Source organism: Varanus komodoensis, unplaced genomic scaffold, assembly GCF_004798865.1.
Source record: "Varanus komodoensis strain SLA01 unplaced genomic scaffold, ASM479886v1 scaffold44_3, whole genome shotgun sequence".
NCBI classification, from domain to species: Eukaryota; Metazoa; Chordata; class Lepidosauria; order Squamata; family Varanidae; genus Varanus; species Varanus komodoensis.
Window position 1 is genome coordinate 5,062,689 of NW_025336010.1, and position 22,607 is coordinate 5,085,295.

The 22,607-nt window shown below is 41.5% G+C and overlaps 1 protein-coding gene across 7 annotated transcripts in view; it reads left to right on the forward strand.

Moving 5' to 3' along the window:
* The window catches only part of LOC123030367 (ran-binding protein 17-like), a 163,422-nt gene that overhangs the window by 10,626 nt on the left and 130,189 nt on the right, over positions 1 to 22,607 (forward strand). For 6 of the 7 annotated variants that reach the window (XM_044444228.1, XM_044444231.1, XM_044444229.1 and 3 more), the window contains 4 exons: positions 883 to 1,044; positions 11,914 to 12,060; positions 17,348 to 17,438; positions 20,542 to 20,708. In XM_044444228.1, coding sequence (XP_044300163.1) covers positions 883 to 1,044; positions 11,914 to 12,060; positions 17,348 to 17,438; positions 20,542 to 20,708 — 567 coding nt within the window. Of the gene's footprint in view, positions 1 to 882; positions 1,045 to 5,316; positions 5,358 to 11,913; positions 12,061 to 17,347; positions 17,439 to 20,541; positions 20,709 to 22,607 lie in introns of those variants that run through there. The other variant, XM_044444235.1, reaches the window with a different exon arrangement.

A 22,607-nucleotide genomic window follows, 5' to 3' on the forward strand; every position in this document is an offset into this window, starting at 1 on the left:
AGGGCCTTCCAGGTGTTTTGGCAAACAACTCTTATCCATCATAGGCAATGGTGAAAGATCATGGGAGTTGTAGGGTACAAGTTGCCCTCCCCTTTAAAAGGATTAGTCTGTGCCTCATTTGAAAATGGAAGTCATCTTTTAACACAATGGATGGACCAATTTAATGTTTGATTACCTTGCATTTTCTTTGCTGAGGAACCCTAACATACTGGTTGTTTTTTCTTTCCTATATCCTGCCCATATGCAAGTGCCTGATGCTGATTCAAGCTGTTTGCCTAGGGGTGACTGACTTTTTTTAGTCTGAGAGCTGAATTCACTTTTGGAGAAGCTTTCAGATGCCATATTCTCATGGTGGGCAGGGCCAAAGGTGAAATGGGAGGTGGGGCAGGGTAAAGTCAACAGGGATGTGTACTCAGTTTTAAAAAGAGCAGCATATTTTAGCTTAAAGCCCTATTGCCAGGGACAGCTTTCCATTGCGGTGCTAGTAAAGCTTCCTGTTACAGCCCCCACTGTCAAATCTTGAAGAAAGACCCTCATTTCAGCCATTTAGAATGGGAGGGGACTGTGGGAAACTGCCCAATGAGCCACAGTTGAGGGAAGGGGCATGACCACCTGGGTAAGCCTGGAGTGTTAGGCTGATTTGGCTGGCGGGGCCTCAGTCGATTCTGGTGAGCAGTAGATCTCCAAGGCTAAGGCTAAGCCAAGTCCACTTCTTAAGATTCTTTTACCTTAAGCTGCAAGTGATTGGAATCTTCTGCAGGCAAACCAGGTACTCTGTTCCTAGCCTACATGGCCACCATATAATCTATATGTCCACTATCCTGTCATCTAGGTATGCTTCCTCCCCACACACACACAAAATTGCTGTGTCTTACTCTGCAGGCTCATCATCATTACAGAGTATCTCTGGCAGCTGGACCACAAGGGACAGCACAGATTATGGCAACTATTTTGACCTCACTGAGGAGGAGGAAGAGGAGGAGGCAGAATACGAATCCGGAGACTATGGAAAATGAAACAAGTGCAGATTGTGCAAGGGGTTGTGTGCGTGTCCAACCTTTTCCCTTCTGTTTTCCTTATTCTTACTTGTGTGATCTGCATTGCTCTGACAGAAAATGTTATTTCAAATTCTAGAAACTATTGGCAATGGGACCAGAGTGCCTAAAAGTATGCTGTACCATTTCAGTAATAATTGACAAATGATAAAGCCTTCATATTGATTATATTTGGAATAATGTACAATGAGTATATAAGTGACAAAAATGATAGTCTAAAATATATTAAAGTTGCACTTCTCTGGACCCCTCTAATCTAGGCATTTGCTTACACAGGACTTACCCTCTCTACTATAGGACAGCAATGGTCCTAGTGGGGCTCAAGAGTCATGGGCAGGTTGTGAAGGCTTTTTGTGGGTTTCAGGCAGTTCAAACAGGTGCACAGCAATGGAGTCCCAGGTCACATCTGTTACCCCTTCAGATGTTGCTGAACTCCAACTCCCATCATCCCCAAACTGTGATCAATGGGCAGGGATGATGAGAGTTGTCGTCTGATAATATATGATGAACAATACATTTTCCACCACTGCAGTAGAAAAGGAATACTTTTCCCCTCCCTTTTTCTCTCTCTTTCAGCCACTTGCAAAATAAGTCCAGATGAAGGGCAAAAAAACATAACAATGACAGGAACAGTGGTGCAGGTAGATAATTTTAGAATGATCTTTTGCTTCCCTCCTTGAAAGCCATATGTATTATATACACATACACAGAAACAAGCTGGTATTCTGCACTGTTTCTATATCCCTGATATGTTAAAGCAAAAACAAACAAACAAATCTCCAAAACAGCAACAACACATAAAAACAAGAACATCAAAAATAAAAAAGTTGATACACATTTGGCAGCTTCTCCACATTCACAGTGAATGGCTCTACCTTATTTTGTTACTAGCAGATTTTCAGCTTCTCCATACCTGCACATGTAACAACATATTCTGTTCCAGTTCAAAAAGTGATATCTGAAGGATTTGCGTGTGGCTGGAAAAACTAGAGCTGTGAGCAAATGGTCTCCTACAATTCTCTACCTTATTTGTAGGTAGAGACATTGCATGGACAATTCTGTCAGGTTTTTTTGGTGAGGGGGAGTGGGGGAGACATTTATAGTAGGTAAGAAAAGAAAAATCTCAGGATTCTTCCTAATAACTCTCGGGATGGTTTACAATCAACAAATATAATAACAATAACACATTATAATGACAGTCCATAAAATAATCAGCAATAGCAGTAAAAGAAAAAACAAAACTAGCTAAATAAAATAAATAACAAATCAGATCTTAACATGGTACTCGTAAGATGCACTGAAATATTTGTAAGATTAGTTTAACATTTGCAGATCCAAAAATAATGTGCTTCCTGATGACAACAGAAAGTGTTTATATATACAATTCTAAGGTTAGCTCTAACCAATGATTATTTCACATCATCTCATCCCCATGCTGAAAGGAAGGCAGCCCATTCCAATTCTGGCAATACCAGCTGGTCTCCAGCTGCTACCATCCTTTTAAACTGGGAACCTGGTTCAGTCCAGCTCAGATAAACTTGGTGGATTTGACAAATATACCAGTTTTAATGGCTTGCTACAAAGGAGGCAAAGGCCTTATGAATTCTCAGTACAAAACATTTAATGAACTAGGGAGTGGTTACTTGGAAAAACAAGCATTGAAATCTAAGGTGAATGTAATTAGACTGTAACTAAGGTTAACATATTAGACAATAGAGGTAGCAGGTCCATGGAAATTCAGATTGATTACTAGTGCAACTCCTTCATAGCACAGTCTTACCTGTGTATATTCAGATGTAAATCCATTAGGTTTATTCCCTGACAAGTATACATACAAATGTAGCTTCATTAGTGTGGAGAAATTCAAGTTCAGAAATCTCGTGACTGCCAATAAGTAAAATCGTGTAACGGAACACTAAAAAGAATGAGAAATGCATCAGTAGCATACATGATGTGAAAAATAAAACTCAAGTGATCCTGCTTTTGTTTCCCAATTACACATGTTGAATTCTTCAGGGCTATCAATGCACCATAGAACTCTCTCACCTGGCTCACAGAAAGCACTAAAAAGCAGGCATGTTCACAGTTCACATGGCCACTATTGTGTGCCTCAAGTGAGCATTTTGCAGGTTTTGTCTCAGGAAAGGGGCTCATACTTACTGTTCACATGTTACCCTAGCAGTGCAAAACAACAATAGGACATACAAATCCCTCTTGTGCAGCTGATGTTCACTGCTTTCAGGATCTCAGGCATGAAGAGCTGTTTCTGGAAATTTTCACCAAGGTGAGAATTAACTCTGACTTAACACTTGGAGGCCCATTTGGGTGAGTGCTTCTTAACCAAAGAAAGAAAGACAGAAAGAAATCCCTGTACAACAAGAGCAAGGAGTCCTACGCTGATTTCTTTCTTAATTTGCCTACCTTTTGTAGGCTTCCTATAATATGCAAAATCCACCATGAAGGTTTTTTTAAGCGCACCACTAGGAGTTTGTGAGAATAGTATGCCTGAGGTTGACTCAAGGTGGCTGTCTTTAGGCATAGAGCAGAATGGGGGCAGTGAGTCCAACAAGGATATTACAAGCCCTGCCAGTTTGAGTTAGTGCACATGTGTGCGTACACACACACTTAACCCTTTTAGATGTGAAGATAAGGGAAAAGTTCAGGTATTATTCTGGTACATTCTTGGCTCACAATGTACAAAGGCTCTGAAGAGGCATTAGGGGCTGCATGCACCAGTTGCTGGGGAGCTTGGGTGGGCAGAATTCCTGCACCCATCCCACTTGTGGGATCTTGTGGGCACCTGGTCTGCCACCATGTGAATGGAGTAGTGTACTGGATGGACCACTGGACTGATTCAGCATGGCTTTTCTTTTGTTCTTACCTGTCTTGTGTGCAGAAAGGTCCAGGTTCGGTTCCTAGCGTTGCCAGCCAAAACACGAGGCTATGTTGCACACAGCTCAGCTGCCCCAGATGAACACAGTATGAACCAGTGTGATGATGCAATGGTCAGCAAGTGGGACTAAGACTGCAGGGGGATCAACTCCGTACTCAAGCTTACTGGGTGACCCCTCTCCTTGGTTGTGTTGTGAGTCAAGCGGGATATGTGCGCTGACTTGGGCTCTTAAAATAAATAAAACAGTACTATCTATACTTTTGGTAAGATGATTAATTTACTAAGCATTTTTACCCCACTTACAAATGGCACCCAACACAAAAGGACAAGAGAGAGGAAGGAGATTTACCTCTATAGTGGTTGAACTGTATTGGAGCAAAAAGTTAGGGTTAAACTTTTGGGGTCAAGACAAAAAACAACACCCTCCTTCCTACTTATAGCCACTTTCACTTTACTTGGTTTATATGTATTGAATTGTTTGGTAAAGTCCGTGTTGCTGCCTATGCTATATTAACTATACGATAAACCATGGGGGGCGGATGCTTACTCCTGCTATGTGGTGGCATGCATGGGCTGGGAGTTGTAAATTTATGAGAAGAAATGCAACATTCAGAACATAATGGGCTTCTTTGAACATGATTTCAGGAACGACCAACGATACTAAGAATGAGCAAAAAAAAGTAACTCAAAAGCATTTTGTGTCTGCATCCTTTCACAGATGCACACAAAATGCTTTTGAGTTGCTTACATGTCTATGTGGTTTGCAGCACCATCTTATACCTGTCTGCCTGTTGAGTTCAAAGGGGACTATTTTCAGGTAATTATTTATACAGCTGCAGACTTCCGACGCCATCCTACGGATGAATTGCCACAAACAAGTCCTCAATTTCCACCTGGCTGGGGGATGCTGGCAATTGTAGGACTAATTGCCTTCCCTTCATGATTTAAAATTGCCGAATCAACAAGGTTTCGCCCCACCCCCTTTTTGTCGGGGTGCGAGTGAAGGATTTTTGAGGGGAGGGAATTACAGACTATTTCTTGTTGGTGGGTGTTTCAGTAGGGCTGCTAATGTAGTAAAGACGTCCTTAAAGTGATGTGAGACGAAGGTGTCACTGTATTTAATAATGATGCTAATCATCATCATACTAGTGTTCCCGGAAGGCTTTATTCAAAACAAAGAACGACGGCGGAAAAGCCAACGAAGAGCAACCAGGAAAGTCCGGCTCTTTCCATGCAGCACGTTCCCGCCCGAATCGTTCCCTGGCACCTCAGGGACTCGGCTCTGCCGCCGCCCCCGCGCGCCCCGCCCCTGGCCCCGGCCACGCCCGCCTCGGCACCGCAGCCTCCGCCCCCTCCCCGCTCCTCTCGGCGTCGCCCTCCCGCCGAGGAAGATGGCGCTGAGCGGCCAGGTTGGTCAGTCCGTGTGCACGGAAGAGGCGACGGCGAGGCGCTGTACCCCGAGCTTGGCCGTTGGCGGGTTGTGACGGGGGTGGAGTAGGGAAGATGGCTGAATCCTGGGGAGGGGCAGGCCGGCCGTTGATCCAGTGCGGGGGAGGCTGGAGGAGGAGGCGGAGGTGGAGGCAGGGGGGCGAGGCGGCGTTGGAGGACGGTAGCGCATCCTCACGGGCGGAGAACGTTTGGGGAGCTGTAGAGAGATGGGGCAAGAAGCTGTAGAGATCCCTTTCCGCCTTCCCCACGGAAAGTTGGATGTTGCAAGGAAGACGGGGGTGTCTTCTTTGGGGCCCCTCGTCGAGCAAGGCTTGAGGGTGGGGAGAGGAGTAAGTGAACCCATATCATTTCGGAGTCTTGAAAGAAAAGGTGGGCTGCAGCCGAGAATTTGAGGTTTGAAGCAGTGGTGCTTGCAAGGAGAATTGGTAGAGTCCTTATAGGGCAGTGTTCCCCAACCGAGCGCCCTCCATATGTGTGCTACTACAACTCCCGTAATTCTCATGCTGCCTGTTAATTATGGGAGTTGTAGACTAGCACATCTGGAGAGTGGTAGGTTTGGAAAGCCTGCTCTATAGGGTGGAGTAGGTGGGGATAATGTTACCTTGGATGGGAAAGGTGGTCCAGAGGTTCAAGGGAAAGATGATTTGAAAACTGCTTTCCATTTGTAAATTATTTCTGTTGTTATTACTTACTACAGAAAAAAGCTTTCTAAGGCAAGGGAATATTTGCCATGCATTCATGCAGTGCCAGGTGGAATATTCTGCAGAGAATGGAAATATATATAAAGGTGATGAGAGAAAGTGGTGAGTTTGGGTGGCAGGTGGGGAGAGTTAGGATTTTGTGCTGTGGATATTGTGGCTGCTTGTACATTCCTCTGTAAGAATTGTTTGTTTCAACTCCTTGTTTTCTACATAAAGCTACTTCCATAAAACAGTCACAATGCATTTATTTTTGCAGTTTCATAAGTGTGTTCTTCATAGTATACGTGGATTTGTAGTTCATGCATTACATACACAGATCACAAATGAATGCATGGATTAACTTCCTCTCTTTTAAGAAATGCTCAGACAATCTGCTCAGAAAATTACATGGTAGTGTAAGTAACTCAAAAGCATTTTGTGTGTGCATCTGTGAAAGGAATGAAAAAAAGGACAAATACTTGATTTATATGTTGATGAACTAGGGATTTAGACAGAAGTGTATACCTGAAGGAAATCAAGAGCTATTGAAATTGTTAAAAGAGAAAACCAAACCTAGACATTGTCTTTTGTATGTGAGTTTCTAAAGTAGGGGGTAGGTATACTAAGGATTTATTGGTAGATTATTGGATTTTTGCAGGAGATCATCAGATGACCACCAAGAGTTTGACTGCTAATAGCAAAACTAAAGCTCTCTGCCTCCCCACCCTCTTCCCCCCCAGTGGAATCCAGTGACTCTCTTGTAGATTTGTACTTGCCTATTCAGGTTTTCCCACAGCCTGGGACAGTGAACTACAGATGCACTAGATAACTTGCTCTGGCATCCTCTCGCCCATATAATTTTACAAGCAGCTTCACCCCACCATTAGCCTGCCGCACATGGCAGGGCACACTCTCAGTCTGATTTTATACATTGGGTATGAAGGAGATAGGAGATAAGTGTTGGTAGCTGATGAAGGCTCATTTGTTATAGATGGGTCAATATCTACTAGCATTGAATAAAAAATGATTTGCATAAATGGTTGGCCTAACAGTATCTTAGGGTATCTTATCCCATATCTCAGAACCTATATTTTATGTTGGTATACCAGGGAGTTATGGGTCATGAGCGATTAATGTGAAATAAACTGAAACTCATTTCTTATAAGATGGGAGTCACTTCTGGAACCCAGGAAGCAGTTGATCCGTTTGTCTTGGACAGAATTGCACTTCTCTTAAATGCACGGTTTGCATCTTGGGAATGCTCATGGTTATGGTGTCAATCTAGGGTATTCAGTTGGCCAAGAAAGAGGCATTCCTTCACTTTTGGACAGTATGTCAGCTGCACCCCATTCAAGATGACAAGTATTGTGTGAGTGTAGAACTTGCCATGATTTGGGGAATATTGCCTTGCCTCTTGGATCCTCCAGTATGGTGTTCCTCAGGGGTCAGTTTTGTCCTCCATGTTATTTAACATCTCCATGAAACTACTGGGTGAGGTCATCCGGAGTTTTGGAGAGCACTGTCATCTGTCTCTCCTTTTTGCCTTCAGCAGGTGAGGCTATAGTTGTGCCAATTCTGTGCTTGGCCATGACAATGGGCTGGTTGAAGGCTAACAAACTGAGATGCTGTTGGTGGGTGGTTCTTCTCACTTGATGGAGGAAATCCAGCCTCTTCTAGATGGGGTTGCACTCTCCTTGAAGGAGCAGGTTCGTAGCTTGGGAATGCTTCTTGATCCATCTTTGTCACTTGAGGCTCACATGGTTTCAGTGTCTCAGAGTGCCTTCTACTAGCTTTGGCTGGTAGCTTAGCCCTATCTGGACAGAGGTAGCCTGCTATCAGTGCCCTATGCTCTGGTAATCTCTAAACTGAACTGAACTGAACTGAACTGAACTGAACTGAACTACTATGATGCACTGTATATGGGGCTACCCTTGAAGATTGTTCAGAAGCTGCAGCTTATGCAAAATGCAGCTGCCAGATTGATAACAGGGATTTGATGGTGTGATCATATAACACTAAAGCTGGCCCACTTGCACTGGCTGTCTATAAGCTCAGTTCAGGATGCTAGGTTTGACCTACATGGCTTGGGACCATGCTACCTTATGGAACATCTTTCCTGACCTCTATCTACCTGAATACTACTATCAGTTTCTGGGGACTTACTCCAATTGCCACCTCCAAGGGAGGCTTGGATGGTGGCAACAAGGAGAAGAATGTTTTCAAGTGGTCCCCCCCTCCCCGCGTTGTGGTACATACTCCCCACTGCAGCCTGCCTGGCACCAACTTTACTGTTTTTTTGGCACCAGGTAACAACTGTCCTCTACTGCAGAGCATTTCATTTGTAACTGGGTTATGCTGGTTGTTTGACAGAATTTAATTGGGTCTTTTTAACACACGATTTTTTTCCCTTTTTAATTTGGTTTTAAATTTTGTATTGCTAACTTTTATGATGTTTTAATGGGTATATTTTATATTGTTTTTAAATATGCTTTTGTGAGCCACCCAGAGAACTTTGGCTGTTGGGCATTATAGAAAGTAAATAAATAAATCGTTGGTTAGGCTTCTGTAAAGTAATCTATATGGAACTGCTCTTGAAAAACAATTCTGAAACTTCCATCTGGTCCAGAAGGTAGTGGCCCATATTAATGCGAGCCACTATCTTCTGGACCAGATGAAGCTTCAGAATTCATACTTACAGAGCACATAATGTGCAGCAAAGTTCTGCTAGCTTCCACTTTGTGTTCAAACCAATCTTAGTTGTTTTAACCTTTAACAGAGTACTTTGTGGCTGCTTAGATTTCCCTCTCCCCCAACAGATATGAAAAGGGCCTTGCTGGCTGCTTCCCTGAGGTTGTATGAGTGACCTTGGAGAAGGGGCGAAGGTGGTTCTGAGGGAAGTGGGAGGAACCCACAGCAGCAAGGGTTCTGTGCCAGCTTCCTTCCCTCCCCATCCAAAGTGGTTCATCTGGTTGCAGGATGGGAGGGACAGGGAGACAAAGAGCACTTCCATTGCTTCTCCCACTGTGCATAGGATGACTGTAATTCTTCAGGTTTGGAGGCTTATGATTGGATTTTCTCCTACATCTCTTAAACAGTTGATATATGTGATATTTGGCAGAAGTTCTTTCCTGTGTAACCTCACCTCTGAGTACTGAGCTGTGTACAGTGATACTGGGGTCTACTGCTGTGGGAGACTGTATAGACTTCCTTCTCAATTGTAAGTTGTGCTTTATGGAACTACCAAAGGAAACCCTGCTGGATCTCCACTCTTTATTTTCCTAGAAGAGCAGCACTTAACATGTTTTTATGCTGCCACATATATATGGTAAATATTATGAATTATTTTGTATGTTATTTTGGGAATGGCTGAATTGAAAAGCACCCTCATTATTTTCCCCCTACTGGATTCTGATCCAAATTAAGTTCATTTTTGCAGTGCCAGTGTGCTGGTAAAAACAGTAAGGCGTTACAGCAGGGACATAAAGTTGATGCCTATCTAGGTTTGCAGGATATAGGAAGGGATTTAGTGAAAAACCCTTTTGATTGATTACGCGTTTTTTGAATAATATTTGTGTTAGCTATTTAATAGATTTACAAAGGGTACTCTCTGTTTACCCAGAGAGTGAGGCAATGTGTAGAAGCTGTAGAAGGCAAAAATTCATGCACTAATAAGAGTGACATTTAGTTTAACGTTGAAACTAAAGAGTGATAAAACATTATACGGCATTCAGAGCCTGATGGAACCAAGCACTCTTTTTGAGTTTCATCATCAGTTTTCTGCTACCAAAAAGACCCTCTTCTTGGGTGCCCACCAACTTAGCCTCTCTAGGTAGTGGGACATGAAACAGGGCCTCAAATGATGCTCCAATTATATGCCATTCATATGGAAGGAGGTAGTCCTACTGGGGCCCTACACAGTTTTTTAATATAATGGTGATTACACAAGTAAAATATGTAACATATTCAGTAAGCGTATTTCAGTTAATATATTCACATAGGTTATTAAAGAAGAATTTTCTTTTTCACCTTCTGCTTAAAAGAACATAAAGATAGACATGGTGAATCAGACCATAGGGTCCATCTAGCCAGCCAGGTGCCTCTCCAAGTTCTCATTCAGGGCATGAAGTCCATAGAAGTAGTTGTCTCAACACAGGAGGTTCCATTTAGTTATAATGGTTAGTATTCGCTGATAAGCAAATCCCAGAAGGATAGGCCTAGTTTAGCTGCCTCAAGGCAGCTAAACTAATCACACAGTTCTACTAGGGTATGTTGAAATGAGAATAGGGATTGGAAGAGCGATAAGTACCTTGAATTTTTATCTGTTATGATAATTAAATTCTGATAATGATAATTGTCCTGCTAATACTCAGTTAATAACTGTGCCTCCACAAGCACTATGTTCAGAAAAGGAAATAAAAGATACTTAGTATTTGGTTAGGAGCAGCTCAGCAAACACTTTACAGATCATTTGAAGTGTATTTAACCAGATTACATCCATTTCATTCATTGTACCTTAATGCCCCAGAGTGACCCAGTAATCCTTACTGATTAATGGGGAGGTAGTCATTGTGTGGACAAAATTTATTTTTGCTTCTATTCTTATTGTTAACCTGTGTAGCTAGGGGAGGAATGAATCAAGCTTAATGCAGGAATGCGGGTAAAAAGTATCCTGTGGTTCTTTCCAAGCTAGCTAACAATGATAGCTTGATTTAAACAAGAGGAAAAGTGAAAGTGAAATTTTCATTCTTGCCTGGCAAATATGAAGTAAATGGCAAAGATCAAACACGACACTGAAAATGTTTATTCTTACTCTTAACTTTGCCAGCTTTCCTGTTTTCTTAGCTAAAAATGCATTGTTTTAGATTGTGATTGCTGGAGCATAGCACAGCTGTTTTGGAGCTGACAAATAGTGTTTTTTGGTACAAGTTCAGTTCAGTGTTGGGGTATTTCTTCTGTGTGATGAATGAATGAATTTATTAACTGGGGCACTCTATGTGAGGCTGCCCTTGGAGATGGTTCATAAACTGCTACTTGTGCAGAATGCAGCAGCCAGAACAATAACTGGAACCTGTGGGTCTGAACATATAACATTGGTTCTTGCCCACTTGCATTGGCTGCTTGTATGCTTCTGGACCCAGTCCAAGGTGCTGGTTTTAACGTATAAAGCCTTACACAGGTTGGGACCACAATAGCTGTTGGAGCTCCTCTCTCAAACATGATCTACTCAGACACTACACTCAACCTCTGCTGCCTTCCTTTGAGTGCCACCTCCAAGGGAGTCTCAGAGGCGAAAAACAAAAAGGAAGAGGGCTTTTTCTATAATGGCCCTCCACCTGTGGAATAACCTCCCTAGTGTGGCCCCTCTAGTGTCAACCTTGTCATTTTTTCAGTGCCAGGTTAAGATAACCCTTTAGGCCAGTGTCTTTAAAGATGTTTTCAGCTACTCAGGGGTTTGAGCGAATTACCCTTCCCAGGTGATTTTTAATTTTCCTTTACAGGGTCAGTTTTACTGTATGGTATAGCTATTTTAGATTTATTTTAATGCTTTTTATTTATGATAATTGCATTTTATTGTTTCGTTCACTTTTTTGCAAACTGCACAGAGTGCTTCATCTGTGAGGTGGTATAGAAATGAAATTAATTATAATGAGGTATGTTGGGAGGAATTGGGTAAACAGTTTCTGGTCCTTCTCTAATAGCTTACAAATATTTCATCAATTCAGACGTGAACTGCTTTTCTTTCTGCTGTGCATCAGTGCTTGACTTAAGTAGAAGTATGAGGAATTAGGGAAGGGATATATGTCTGATTCTGTTTTAATTTTTTTTGCCCCAACAGAGCTTGGCAGAGTTAGAAGTCCTTTGCAAACAGCTTTATGAGGGGACAGATTTAGCACAGCGAATACAAGCAGAAAAGGTGCTTTTGGAGCTTATTAACAGTCCTGAATGTCTCAGCCAATGCCAACTTTTACTGGAACAAGGAACAGTAAGTGCTTGAAACTTCATAATCTAAATATGCATTAATTATATCTGTTCACATACCAGTTTCCAGGACTGGATTCATTATCAAAACAGATTTGACAGTTTTCTCCTTTACTCTACATTGTTTTTCATAAATCGCTCTCAAGATTGTAATGATAGACAGTGAATTTTCTTAGACTGGAAATAATCCTAATAGATTCAGCATAATCATAGGGCAAGATCTTTTTTCTTCTGACTGTATGGCTTGTTTTGCTCTCAGGTTTTCAAATGACACATGAAAAACAAACCAATTCTGGTAAAGCTAACACAAGCATTGCTACTTTAGGAGAACAACTCAAATGTGTCATCTTTGTGTATACCTGACAGGTTAAATCTCTTTACTACTTTACATGGTAACGTTTTAGTATCTCACAAGTGAAAAAAGATGTGAGTTGGATAAATGGATAAAATCATTCAGGATATGAAGTATATTACTGAGTTCTGTGATCCAGGAGGTTAAATCTGTGTTAAAACTGAGAATTTCTCTTCTTGCTTCTGGATATGGGAAGACCCTCATGCATCTATGGAACTTTGTCCCCTTTACTGTGTTGGTTGTTTGATGGAATTATTTTCAGTCTTCAGCATATGGATTTGCATCTTGATTCTCTGGGTATGGTGAAACTAAGCCCATTTCAGACATTTTTTGGACATTCAGTTAGTCCAGCAATGAAGGCATTAAAATTTGGGAAAAGGACTGGGTTAAGACTTGGCCAGAGACTTCTGTGCTCTAGTGCTCAGTATTGACATCTGTGGTGCCTATGCTCCCCATCTCTCCTGGGCATATAAGAACTTTGGGTATGTGAGTACCAGAAGCCTCTGTGAAGTTCATGCTTCCATGATGTGCATCAGAGCTTCTTGTGGGAAGAGCCATACTTCTGCAGTATGAAGGCTGCAATAGGTTTTAAAGCAGCGTTGGACAACTTGAGGCCCTCCAGACATTTTGACACACAACCCCTGAATCTTCACCACTGGCCGGCTAGCGAAGATGAGAGTTGCAGACCAAGACATCTGAAGGCCCACAAGTTGCCTATCTGATCTGAAGGTAGTGTTGCTGTTACCAAGAGATATGACAAAACAGCATATTCTTCGCCATAATGCAGAATGAATGAACATGGGTCCAAACCAATGTTTCACTAAGCTTGGAGTTCTGTGGCATCTTCCTTCACATTTCTGCTTTCTCAGTCTTAAAAGATTCCATATACAGAGGATTGTTTTGATGCCTGCTTTCATTTTGGAATTGAGACAAAAAAGTTTTTACAATCTGTGAAGCAACTGCAACTAGATGCAATTGCATATATATTAGTTACATATATACGCTGCTTTTTCTTCCAAGAAGCTCAAGCAATACGTATGATCCTCCTTGTCTGTCTGTCCGTCTGTCTGTCTGTCTGTCTGTCTTTAACTGCCTCACACCTGAAGCTATCTGGGTGGTTTATACAGTCCATAAAAACAGATTTTAAAAATGCAGTAAATATATAATAAGATCAGGAAAACAGTAAAATGTTTAAAACAGATAATAAAAACAGACAATAACAAGGTGTAATGGGGAGGGGTGAGGAAGAAAAAGAGAGAGACAGTGGAAAACATCTGGTGAGTCCCCTCAAGCCCCTGGGTGGCCAAGCAAGTCTTTAAAAGCCTTCAAAAAGAGGGCTGTCATAACGTGTTGCCAAAAAGATGACAGATTTGGTGCCAGCTGGGATGCAGTGGGGAGGTTATGCCACAGATGGGGAGCCACCATGGAGAAAATTCTTCCCCTTGTTACCACCCTCTCTCTGTACCTTGGAATTGGCATTTGGAGGAAAGTCCCAGAGGTTGAGCATAGCGTCCAAGTAGATTGTGGTTTGGAGAGGCACTTTCATAGGTATTGTGGTACTAAGCCATGTAAGGCTTTGTAGGTTAAAAACAGTACCTTGAATTGGGACCAGAAGCACATAGGCAGCCAATACAAGAACTGGTCTTATATGTTCGGACCTGCGGATCCCACTTATTAATCTGGTTGCTGCATTCTGAATGAGCTGCAGTCGCAGAACTATCTTCAAGGGAAGCCCCACATAGAGTGCATGTAATAATCCAGTTTAGAGATTACCAGAACATAGCCTACTGAAGCCAGGCTATCCCTGTTCAGATAGGGGCATAGTTGGGCCACAAACTGAAGTTGGTAGAAGGCATTCCAAACTATTGATGCCACCTGAGCGTCAATGTACAGAGATGGCTCAAGAAGTACCCCAAGCTATGAACCTGCTTCTTCAGAGGGAGTGCAGCTCCATCTAGAGGAGACTGGATTCCCTCCATCTGGTCAGAAGAACCAGCCACCAACAGCATCTCAATTTTATCTGGATTGTGTTTCAGTTTGTTAGCCCTCGTTGTAACCATATACTAGTTTAGCGCATCCACAAATGCACCTCCTGATGATGAAAAGGAGGGATAGAGCAGTGTGTCATCAGCATACTGATGGCAACACCCCCCAACCCAAACTCCTGATGATTTGACTCAGTGGGTTCGTGTTAAATCACATGGGGGATCATAGAACATACCTCTAAGGAACTCAATGCTGGAGAATCCATGGGGTCAAAGAATATTCCCCAAGCACTACCTTGTGGAGACAGCCCTCCAAGTAGGAGCAGAACCATTGACATACAAAGTCCCCTCCACTCCCAACTCAGACAGTCGTCCCTGAAGGATACTATGGTTGATGATGTCAGAAGCTACTGAGAGTACCAGCAGGGTGATTTTCCCCCACCCCCGGTGATTCCCTTGGTCACAGGGTGACCAAGGCTGTGTGCCATAACCTGAACCCCAACTAAAATGTGTACAGGTAATCAATCTAATCCAAGAGTGCCTGGAGTTGTTTGGCAAACACCCTATCTAGAAATCTTGCCCAGGAAAGATATGTTTGCCAGTGGCCTAAATTTATTCAGATTTTCATGGGTCAAAGGAGGACCTTTTCAGAAGTGGCCTTCCCATCACCTCTTTAAGGCAGCATGGAACCACTCCCTCTTGCAAGGAGTATTACTCACCTCCCTGCCCCAGTGAGTTGTTTTCTCCTAGCATGCTTTTATAAGCTAGGGAGGGACAAAGATCTGGTACAGAGGTGGTTGCACAAATCTTTCCAAGCACCTTGTCCACATCCTCAAGCTGTACCAACTGAAACTCATCCAATAAAACTGGATCAGGCTGTGCTTATCCCAGTGGATGCAAGATTTTTTTTCCTGGAAATTTCCAGTGAATGAACTGCAGCAGCCTTAGAAGGTTCCAAGATGAGTCCAGAATGTGATAAATCCCGGTCAACCTTGAAAAGTTCTACTGGGTGACAAAGAAAAGATTGGATAGAAGCAGTGAAGTATTGCTTTTTTGCCACCCTCACTGCCTCAAAATATACTCACTTGTAGACACATACCAAGTGTCTGTTGCATTCACTGAAAGTTTTCTTCCATCTGCACTCAAGCTGTTGTCTAAGTTGTTTCATCATTTTCAGCTCCAGCGTGTACTACGGAGATGTATGAGCTCCACATGAGAGGGTGCTTAGGAATGATAATGTCAATTACCCAGGTTATTTCAGCATTCCACAGTATGACCAGGGCTTCAACAAGAACACTAGCCACGTCAGCCGGAAAATCTCCCAAAGCCCTCTGGAAACCATCTGGATCCATTAGCTACAAGGGTGGGCCATCTTAATAGGTCTCCCACCCTTGCGGAAGCAAAAAGCCACTGTTAGTCTAAATCTTAGATGATATGATCATGACAAAGGGACTGACTTGAAATCCCCTGTGCTCAAAGCACCATCCTCCTATCCAACCAAGAAAATGAAATCTAGAGTATGCCCTGCCGCATATATCAGGCCAGTGACATGTTGGGACAGTCCCATGGTTGCCATGGCAGCCATGAAATTCTAGGCTGCTGCAAATGGGAGGTCCTCAGTTGCATCCTGAATGTTGAAGTCCCAAAGAACCAACAGCCTGGGGGATTCCAACATCATATCTGAGTCCACCTCCGTCTGCTCAGGTAGGGAGATGGATGGGCTGCAGGGAAGGTGGGACACCAGCAGAATTCCCAGTCTGTCTCACTGAGCTCAACACAAGGTGCAGACACTCCAAATTAGTTGTTGGATGGACAGGGCACCTGAAGAGAGAAATTGAATTCTTATAGAGCATGAGAATGCCTCTTCCCTGGCCCTTATGTCTACCCTGATACTGAATCATGTACCCTGGTGAGCACTTCTGGGAGAGACTTCCCTATTTACTCACCTAGGTCTTGGTTTTAGATGCCATATTGACTGCCTCATCCACTATTAAATTGTGGACAAAGGAGGTTTTATTCTGCACCAATCTGGCATTTAAAAGCAGCTTCCACAATCTTCATCCTCACAACAATCATGTATAGTAGGCTAGGCTGAGTAAGGGACTGATGACTCACAGGTGAGCTTCATGGCCAAGTGTGGAATAGAACTGTGGTTCCCCAGTCCAGTCCAGTATTCTAACCACTATACCACAGTGAATCTTAAGTGCTTTCTAGTGTTTGTAGTGGAAAGCTGACCAGGATTCCCCACTCCTGCAGCTAACTATGCTAAAAATCCTGCTGCTTAGTAATTCCTTGGTCCCAGAACCCTGAACCAGACACTGGATTCAGCACAACAAATGCAAGCGTTGGGAGAAAATATAACTTTATTAAGAGTGTAAAATATGGGGGTGGAGGGAACTAAAACAGCTAAAAGGGGAAAAGGGGAAGGGATTTGGAGAGAACACAAGACCCCCAATTCCTGGGCCTTATTGGCCCCATTGGAGATAAAATAACAAAGCCCAGCCTAGTCTCAGCTACACACGCAAATACTATATCAGCCTCAGGCACAGGAAACAAGGTAGCACAGCATTCTGAGTATGGCAGCAGAAGCAGAACCTCCCCTTGGAATGGAATGCCAAGCCTTTCCAGGCTCCAGGCTTTATTCTTCCCCAGCCCAGGCCAGTTGACCTGTGAGGTGATGACCCACGATGGACTCCAGGTGTGGGCCACTTGCCCCTCATAGCAGCTATCTCCTGTGTCCTTGCAGAGTAATTTATGGTATCTCTTCCGTATACATAACAAGTGCCTTGCCATGCCTTGCCTTCTGCAACCTTGGGTACCTGCAAGGCTGCCCCCTAAATATTGTAACCGCAAAGAACTTTTCTTATTACAAGATTATCCTTTTAGAGGATATCTAAGGATTTTTAAAAAATATAATTATTACTGACATTTGAATTGTATGTATTTTTCTCTAGACATCCTATGCACAGCTTCTAGCAGCAACATGCCTCTCTAAACTTGTGTGCAAAACAACACCTTTACCTATTCAGCAAAGAATGGACATCAGTAAGTGTTGTTTTTTCCTTTCAATATTGCTATCGCTTTTTGTTACCTACAATTTTGGAATAAGTCTTTGGAATAAGTCCAATAGTTAAAATATTGGAATAAGTCCAGTAGTAAAAAAGGCTAGTCATAATGGTAGCAATATTAGAATCTTAATTTATTATTTCTAACTTCCTTATACTAATATTTTCAATCGCCATATCAGCGATCAGATTGAGCTATGACCTGGAATTTCAATCTGTTCTTTACATTATAGAGCAACAAAGAACATCTCTTCACATATATCTTGTTTTCTCCATGAGCACAAAGGAGAGTATTTAAGAAATTGGGAACATAGGCACATTCTGAATGATTGGTGCTTATACTACACATATCTGTCTTTATACTAACATGCAACATACTTTCACAATGGGGAGTTGTATGTGTTTTCCTACTATTTATTTGGAAGTGTTGCATTGATTTCAGTAGAATTTAACTCAGAATGAATATCCTTTCAAGTATAGCTTCATTAAATATATTTTGTCAAATAAAGATAGTAGCAGGTATTTTCTGTTTTCTTACAAAGTTACAAAAATTAGTTTGCATTGCTTCATGGGGGTTTAAGAGGATAATGACTGCTAGTCATGATTGTGATAGTTTCAGTCTCTGCATGCCAGCTAAAGGGGGCATCAACATGTGGGCTCCCCATGAACATCTGGTAGGCCACTATTTAAACAGAATGCTGGATTAGATTTGCTTCTGGCCTGATCCAGCATGGCTTTTCCTGTGCTTTTCATAAGAAACTTTGTATTTGGTTATTGATACAAGGGTGAGAAAGGGTATCTATGTCTTCATAAGTAATGTGGTGGATGTGTATTTTGTGCTTGGGCATCTGTATCTGAGCATAATGCATGTTGTGAAAAGTGCATTTTCAGATTGATAGAAATGATCTTGCATTATTAATTTATATAAAACTTTTATATGCTGTCCCTTATGCATAGTATCTCACGGTGGCTTATAGTCATTAAACTCAAAGTACAATAAAACAGTTTATAACAATATAATAAATAACATATAACCAATAAAAATAAATTAAATTAAAAGTGACTGTTAAATATTAAAATACTAATTTTTAAAATAATGATTAAATAAAAAGGCTTTGACCTGGTGCCGAAAAGAGTATAAACTCAGCATTAGGCTTTAGCTGCTCAATTAACCGCAAGCCTAAAATAGTTTTGATTTAATTTGAGCTATTTAGGAAAAAGCTGTGAAGCATCTTGATTTAAAACTGGCTCTTTTTGTAATTCAAGTTTCTCTTTAAGTCATGCAAAGTTCCTTTGTGAAACACACAGTGCATTTGTTTGTAGACTTCTGTGCAGTTTCTTCAATTTCAGTAATAAACTCAAAGTGGACATAGTTGAGATACATGTTGCTCACCATTTGGCTTAGCCCAGAACTTGTCTCTTAAAAAATATGTTTCACTTCCATGCTTAAATTGAGACATGCAGTGACAACTCTACCATATACTTGTATCTAAGCTGGTAGAGACCTGATTAAAATAAAGCAAGGAATCCTGGAGATAGGTATAGATGGTGCCCATTTCTCTCAAAACACATTATTCTTAGAAATCTCAGACTTGGAATGTGACCTCAATGGAAAAGGAGATGTCAGAGAAATGTGTCAGAGAAAAGTCAAGGTTAACCACAGGATTTGTCAGACAGGTGCTGAGAATTAAGCTGCCTCAGATTCAGGTAGCTCTATTGTAGAACAGGGAGGGTCTGAAGAGGAGGGCTATGAATCCATTAACTCAGTGAGCTAGTATCAAGCCGAACAGGTGGCCTGATTAAGTAATATCTGGTGTTCCCATCATCTGACCCACAAGCAGTGTGCACTTTGAAAATCTTGGAGTTGGGACTTTGGGGAGAAGAAAGAGGAGGCTTCTCAGTTTGGAATATACCTTTCACATGGAAAAGAGCTGCTCCCACAAATGGAAGGAAATGTTACTTTAATTGATGATATTGAAGAGCAACCTTCCCAGGAAACAACCTGTATCACAAAAACCTGTTTAGCTGAAATAAAGGACTGTACTTTCAAAGTGTTCCATTTCATTCTGCAGGAAAGGAAAGAGGGAGAAATATACTCATGACAAGATAAAAGAGGTTTCTGAGCACATTTCCTGTTTAATTCAGGGACTTTAATCTTCTCTGACCTTCAAAATACCAGACACAAGTAACTTGGGCACCATGCTGTGCTAGGCCTCAGGAATTGCCAAGAGTCATTACAATGATTGGCAGATAAATGAGGAGCTGCAATAAGAACAGCTTGCTAGATCAGGCCAGTAGACCATCCAGTGCAGCACTCAATTTACATGGTGATAAACCAGTTGTCTACAGGATCCCTCAAGGAAACACTAAACGGAATAGATGTGGAATCAATATAATACACAGAGAACAAACTATAATTGGGGTTGGGCAAACTGATCCTGTGTTCTTGGTAATTCCACTTGGCTATGGTTTTTGTACAGGCAGTATGGAAGTACTGTGTTTCAGAAGAGATGGGAATTAATATTCATACAGTTTGATGTATGCCTGTAGTAGGTGGCTTGAAATGTTATTTCTGTGGAAAATCCTACCGGAAATGACTAATAATTGTACTGTCTGAAAATATGATTTTAGAGTTCTTACATCTTTATAATAGCATTTAAATAGCTGCATATGCATTTTTACCATTTACTAAAGTATTACTACACAGTTCTTGAGAATTTGCATTTCATTCCCTGCTTTTCATAGTTCATCATATTTCTTGTAAACTGCCCAGATTTCTTTGGCCACAGGCAGTATAGAAATAAAATAAGTAAATACATACACACATAAATAGTATAAAAGATTGCATGGGTGGTCTTAAAACATTACATAAGTGGGCTTCCCCTTCCTCTTTTCCCTCATTCATCTCCCAAGATCTACTTCAGAGAGGCCCTCAGCCTTTTGGCATAGATTTTAGAAGTACATCATTCCACCAGAGGTGTTCCCTTTGCAGACAAACCACTGGACACAACTCATAGATTTAGAAAAGCGTAATATATTTTAAAATAAAATAATTTTATTTATATTTTGGTATTTTGTTACAGGAAACTATATATTAAACTATGTTGCATCTCGACCAAAACTGACCCCTTTTGTGATCCAAGCACTTGTTCAAGTAATTGCAAAGATCACAAAGTTGGGCTGGTTTGACGTTCAAAAAGACCAACTCATCTTTAGAGACATCATTGCTGATGTTAAAAAGTTTTTACAGGTAAGAAAAATTGAATGTGTTTTTTTTGGTTACAAAAACCCTGTAGTAGATATAGTGATATATTTTAAGTACTGTATGCATGATTCTAAGACAGAATGCAAAGAGGTACAGTAATTTGCTTTGCTTGAGAGATTAAAAAAAGATTTTAGGCAGAGCCTAGATTTGGCATTTTCATGTATAAGCTCTAGAAGTTTTAAAAATAATTTAGATTTTTATTTGGTAGTAACAGTACAATATAATACAAAAGTACCTCCATAACTACAAAAAATTAGAGAAAAAACACTTGCATTATATAAATCAGTCAGAAAGATTAATATCTAGTTTATTTGATACTAAACACAAAACTACCCCTCCCTCACACTAGGACCTTCAGCTTAAAAAAAAAAGCTTCAGAATTTTGAAGTTGAAGATGAGTATGGAAACTCATCTTCCAGAAACAGAGCAAGTCAGAAGGGGTCTCCTGGGCCATCTAGTCTGACCCCCGGCTCTAGCCAACTCTGCTCACAACATGCAACTGGGTGAAAAGCTACTGCATGAGTATGCAGCTGGGTAAAAAGCTGTGCAAAAAGTACCACTTAATCATTGGCACATACACACATACAAGATGTATTAGGCAGCTGCTTATAGGAGGTGTTGCCAGAAACTGCTGTTGATCTTTGCTTAAAATTTCTGTCCTACATTAGAATCTTTGAAATACAGGATTCTGCCTTTTACTGAAGCAGTGAGCATAATCACAGTGGTGGCTGTATATGCTGGCTGGATTTCCCTTGTTATTCTCATTCACATCATTCATTCACTTGCCACATTCAGACCCTGGGTAGCATGGCTTCTTAAAGTGTGGGCAGAAATCCTCAGCAGTTATCTGAGGGTTGTTTCCCCCTCAAACAAGCCATGCCGTTTAAGTTTGATGACTTAGCAAGTTGAGCCAAAGAAGTCCAACTGGCACACATGATGGGATTAAAAAGCTGCTATGGCTTGTTAATCATGCTATAGTTGTGTGAACTGAGTCACTGACTTTGATCATTGATTTAATGATCAATACTAGCTTGGTATTGTTGACATGGAAAACAGGTTTGTGTGATCACAGGGGGAAAAATAAGAGACTGTATCTTATTTTCTTGCTCTGCAAATGCAGTTCATGAATCACCTGATTAACATAATTTCCCTCACTGGATTTGGGGTATTGTGACATCTGAACCTATTGAGGATGCTAGCTGAGATGATCCACAAACCATGCAGCAACTCTGGAACAAGCCAAGGGTTTCAGCCTGGCTGAAACTGATTGGTTGTCATGAGAACCCATGACTAGTGAAGGTAATCATGTATTTAGGTGGCTTGTAACTGGCATGTGCTGGGAGGAAAATAAGCCACTTTTCCCTCCATGACCATGCAAGCCTGGTCTGACTGGCAGCAGCTCTCCAGGACTTCAAACAGGAAATTTTGGAACCTTACTTGAAAATGCAGAGTATTCAGTTGAGACCTTCTAAATGCAAAGTGACAGCTTTACCACTGAGCTACATCCTTCCTTTGTGCCAGGTCAGCAATGACAGCAGTTATTGGTATTGAATGATGATGTTAGAAGGGATAAGGAATTATGTAGCATAGTGAACACATACTAGTATATAGAATTCCTTATTCATTATAATCATCAAAATGTATGTTATATATAGCATCTTGGTAAGCTCTGCTTACAGAGCCTGTAAGACAGACAAATAATACCTACATATTATAGGCATTCAAGAAGAGACTGAGGCTGAGAGTGTTCTGCCTAAAGTAGCAATGGGAAACCTTTGGCCTTCCAGATTATGTTGAATGTCAGTTTCCATTAGCCCTAGCCAGCATGGCCAGTGGTGAGAGATGCTGGGAGTTGTAGTCTTAACAAAATTGTGAAGGCCACAG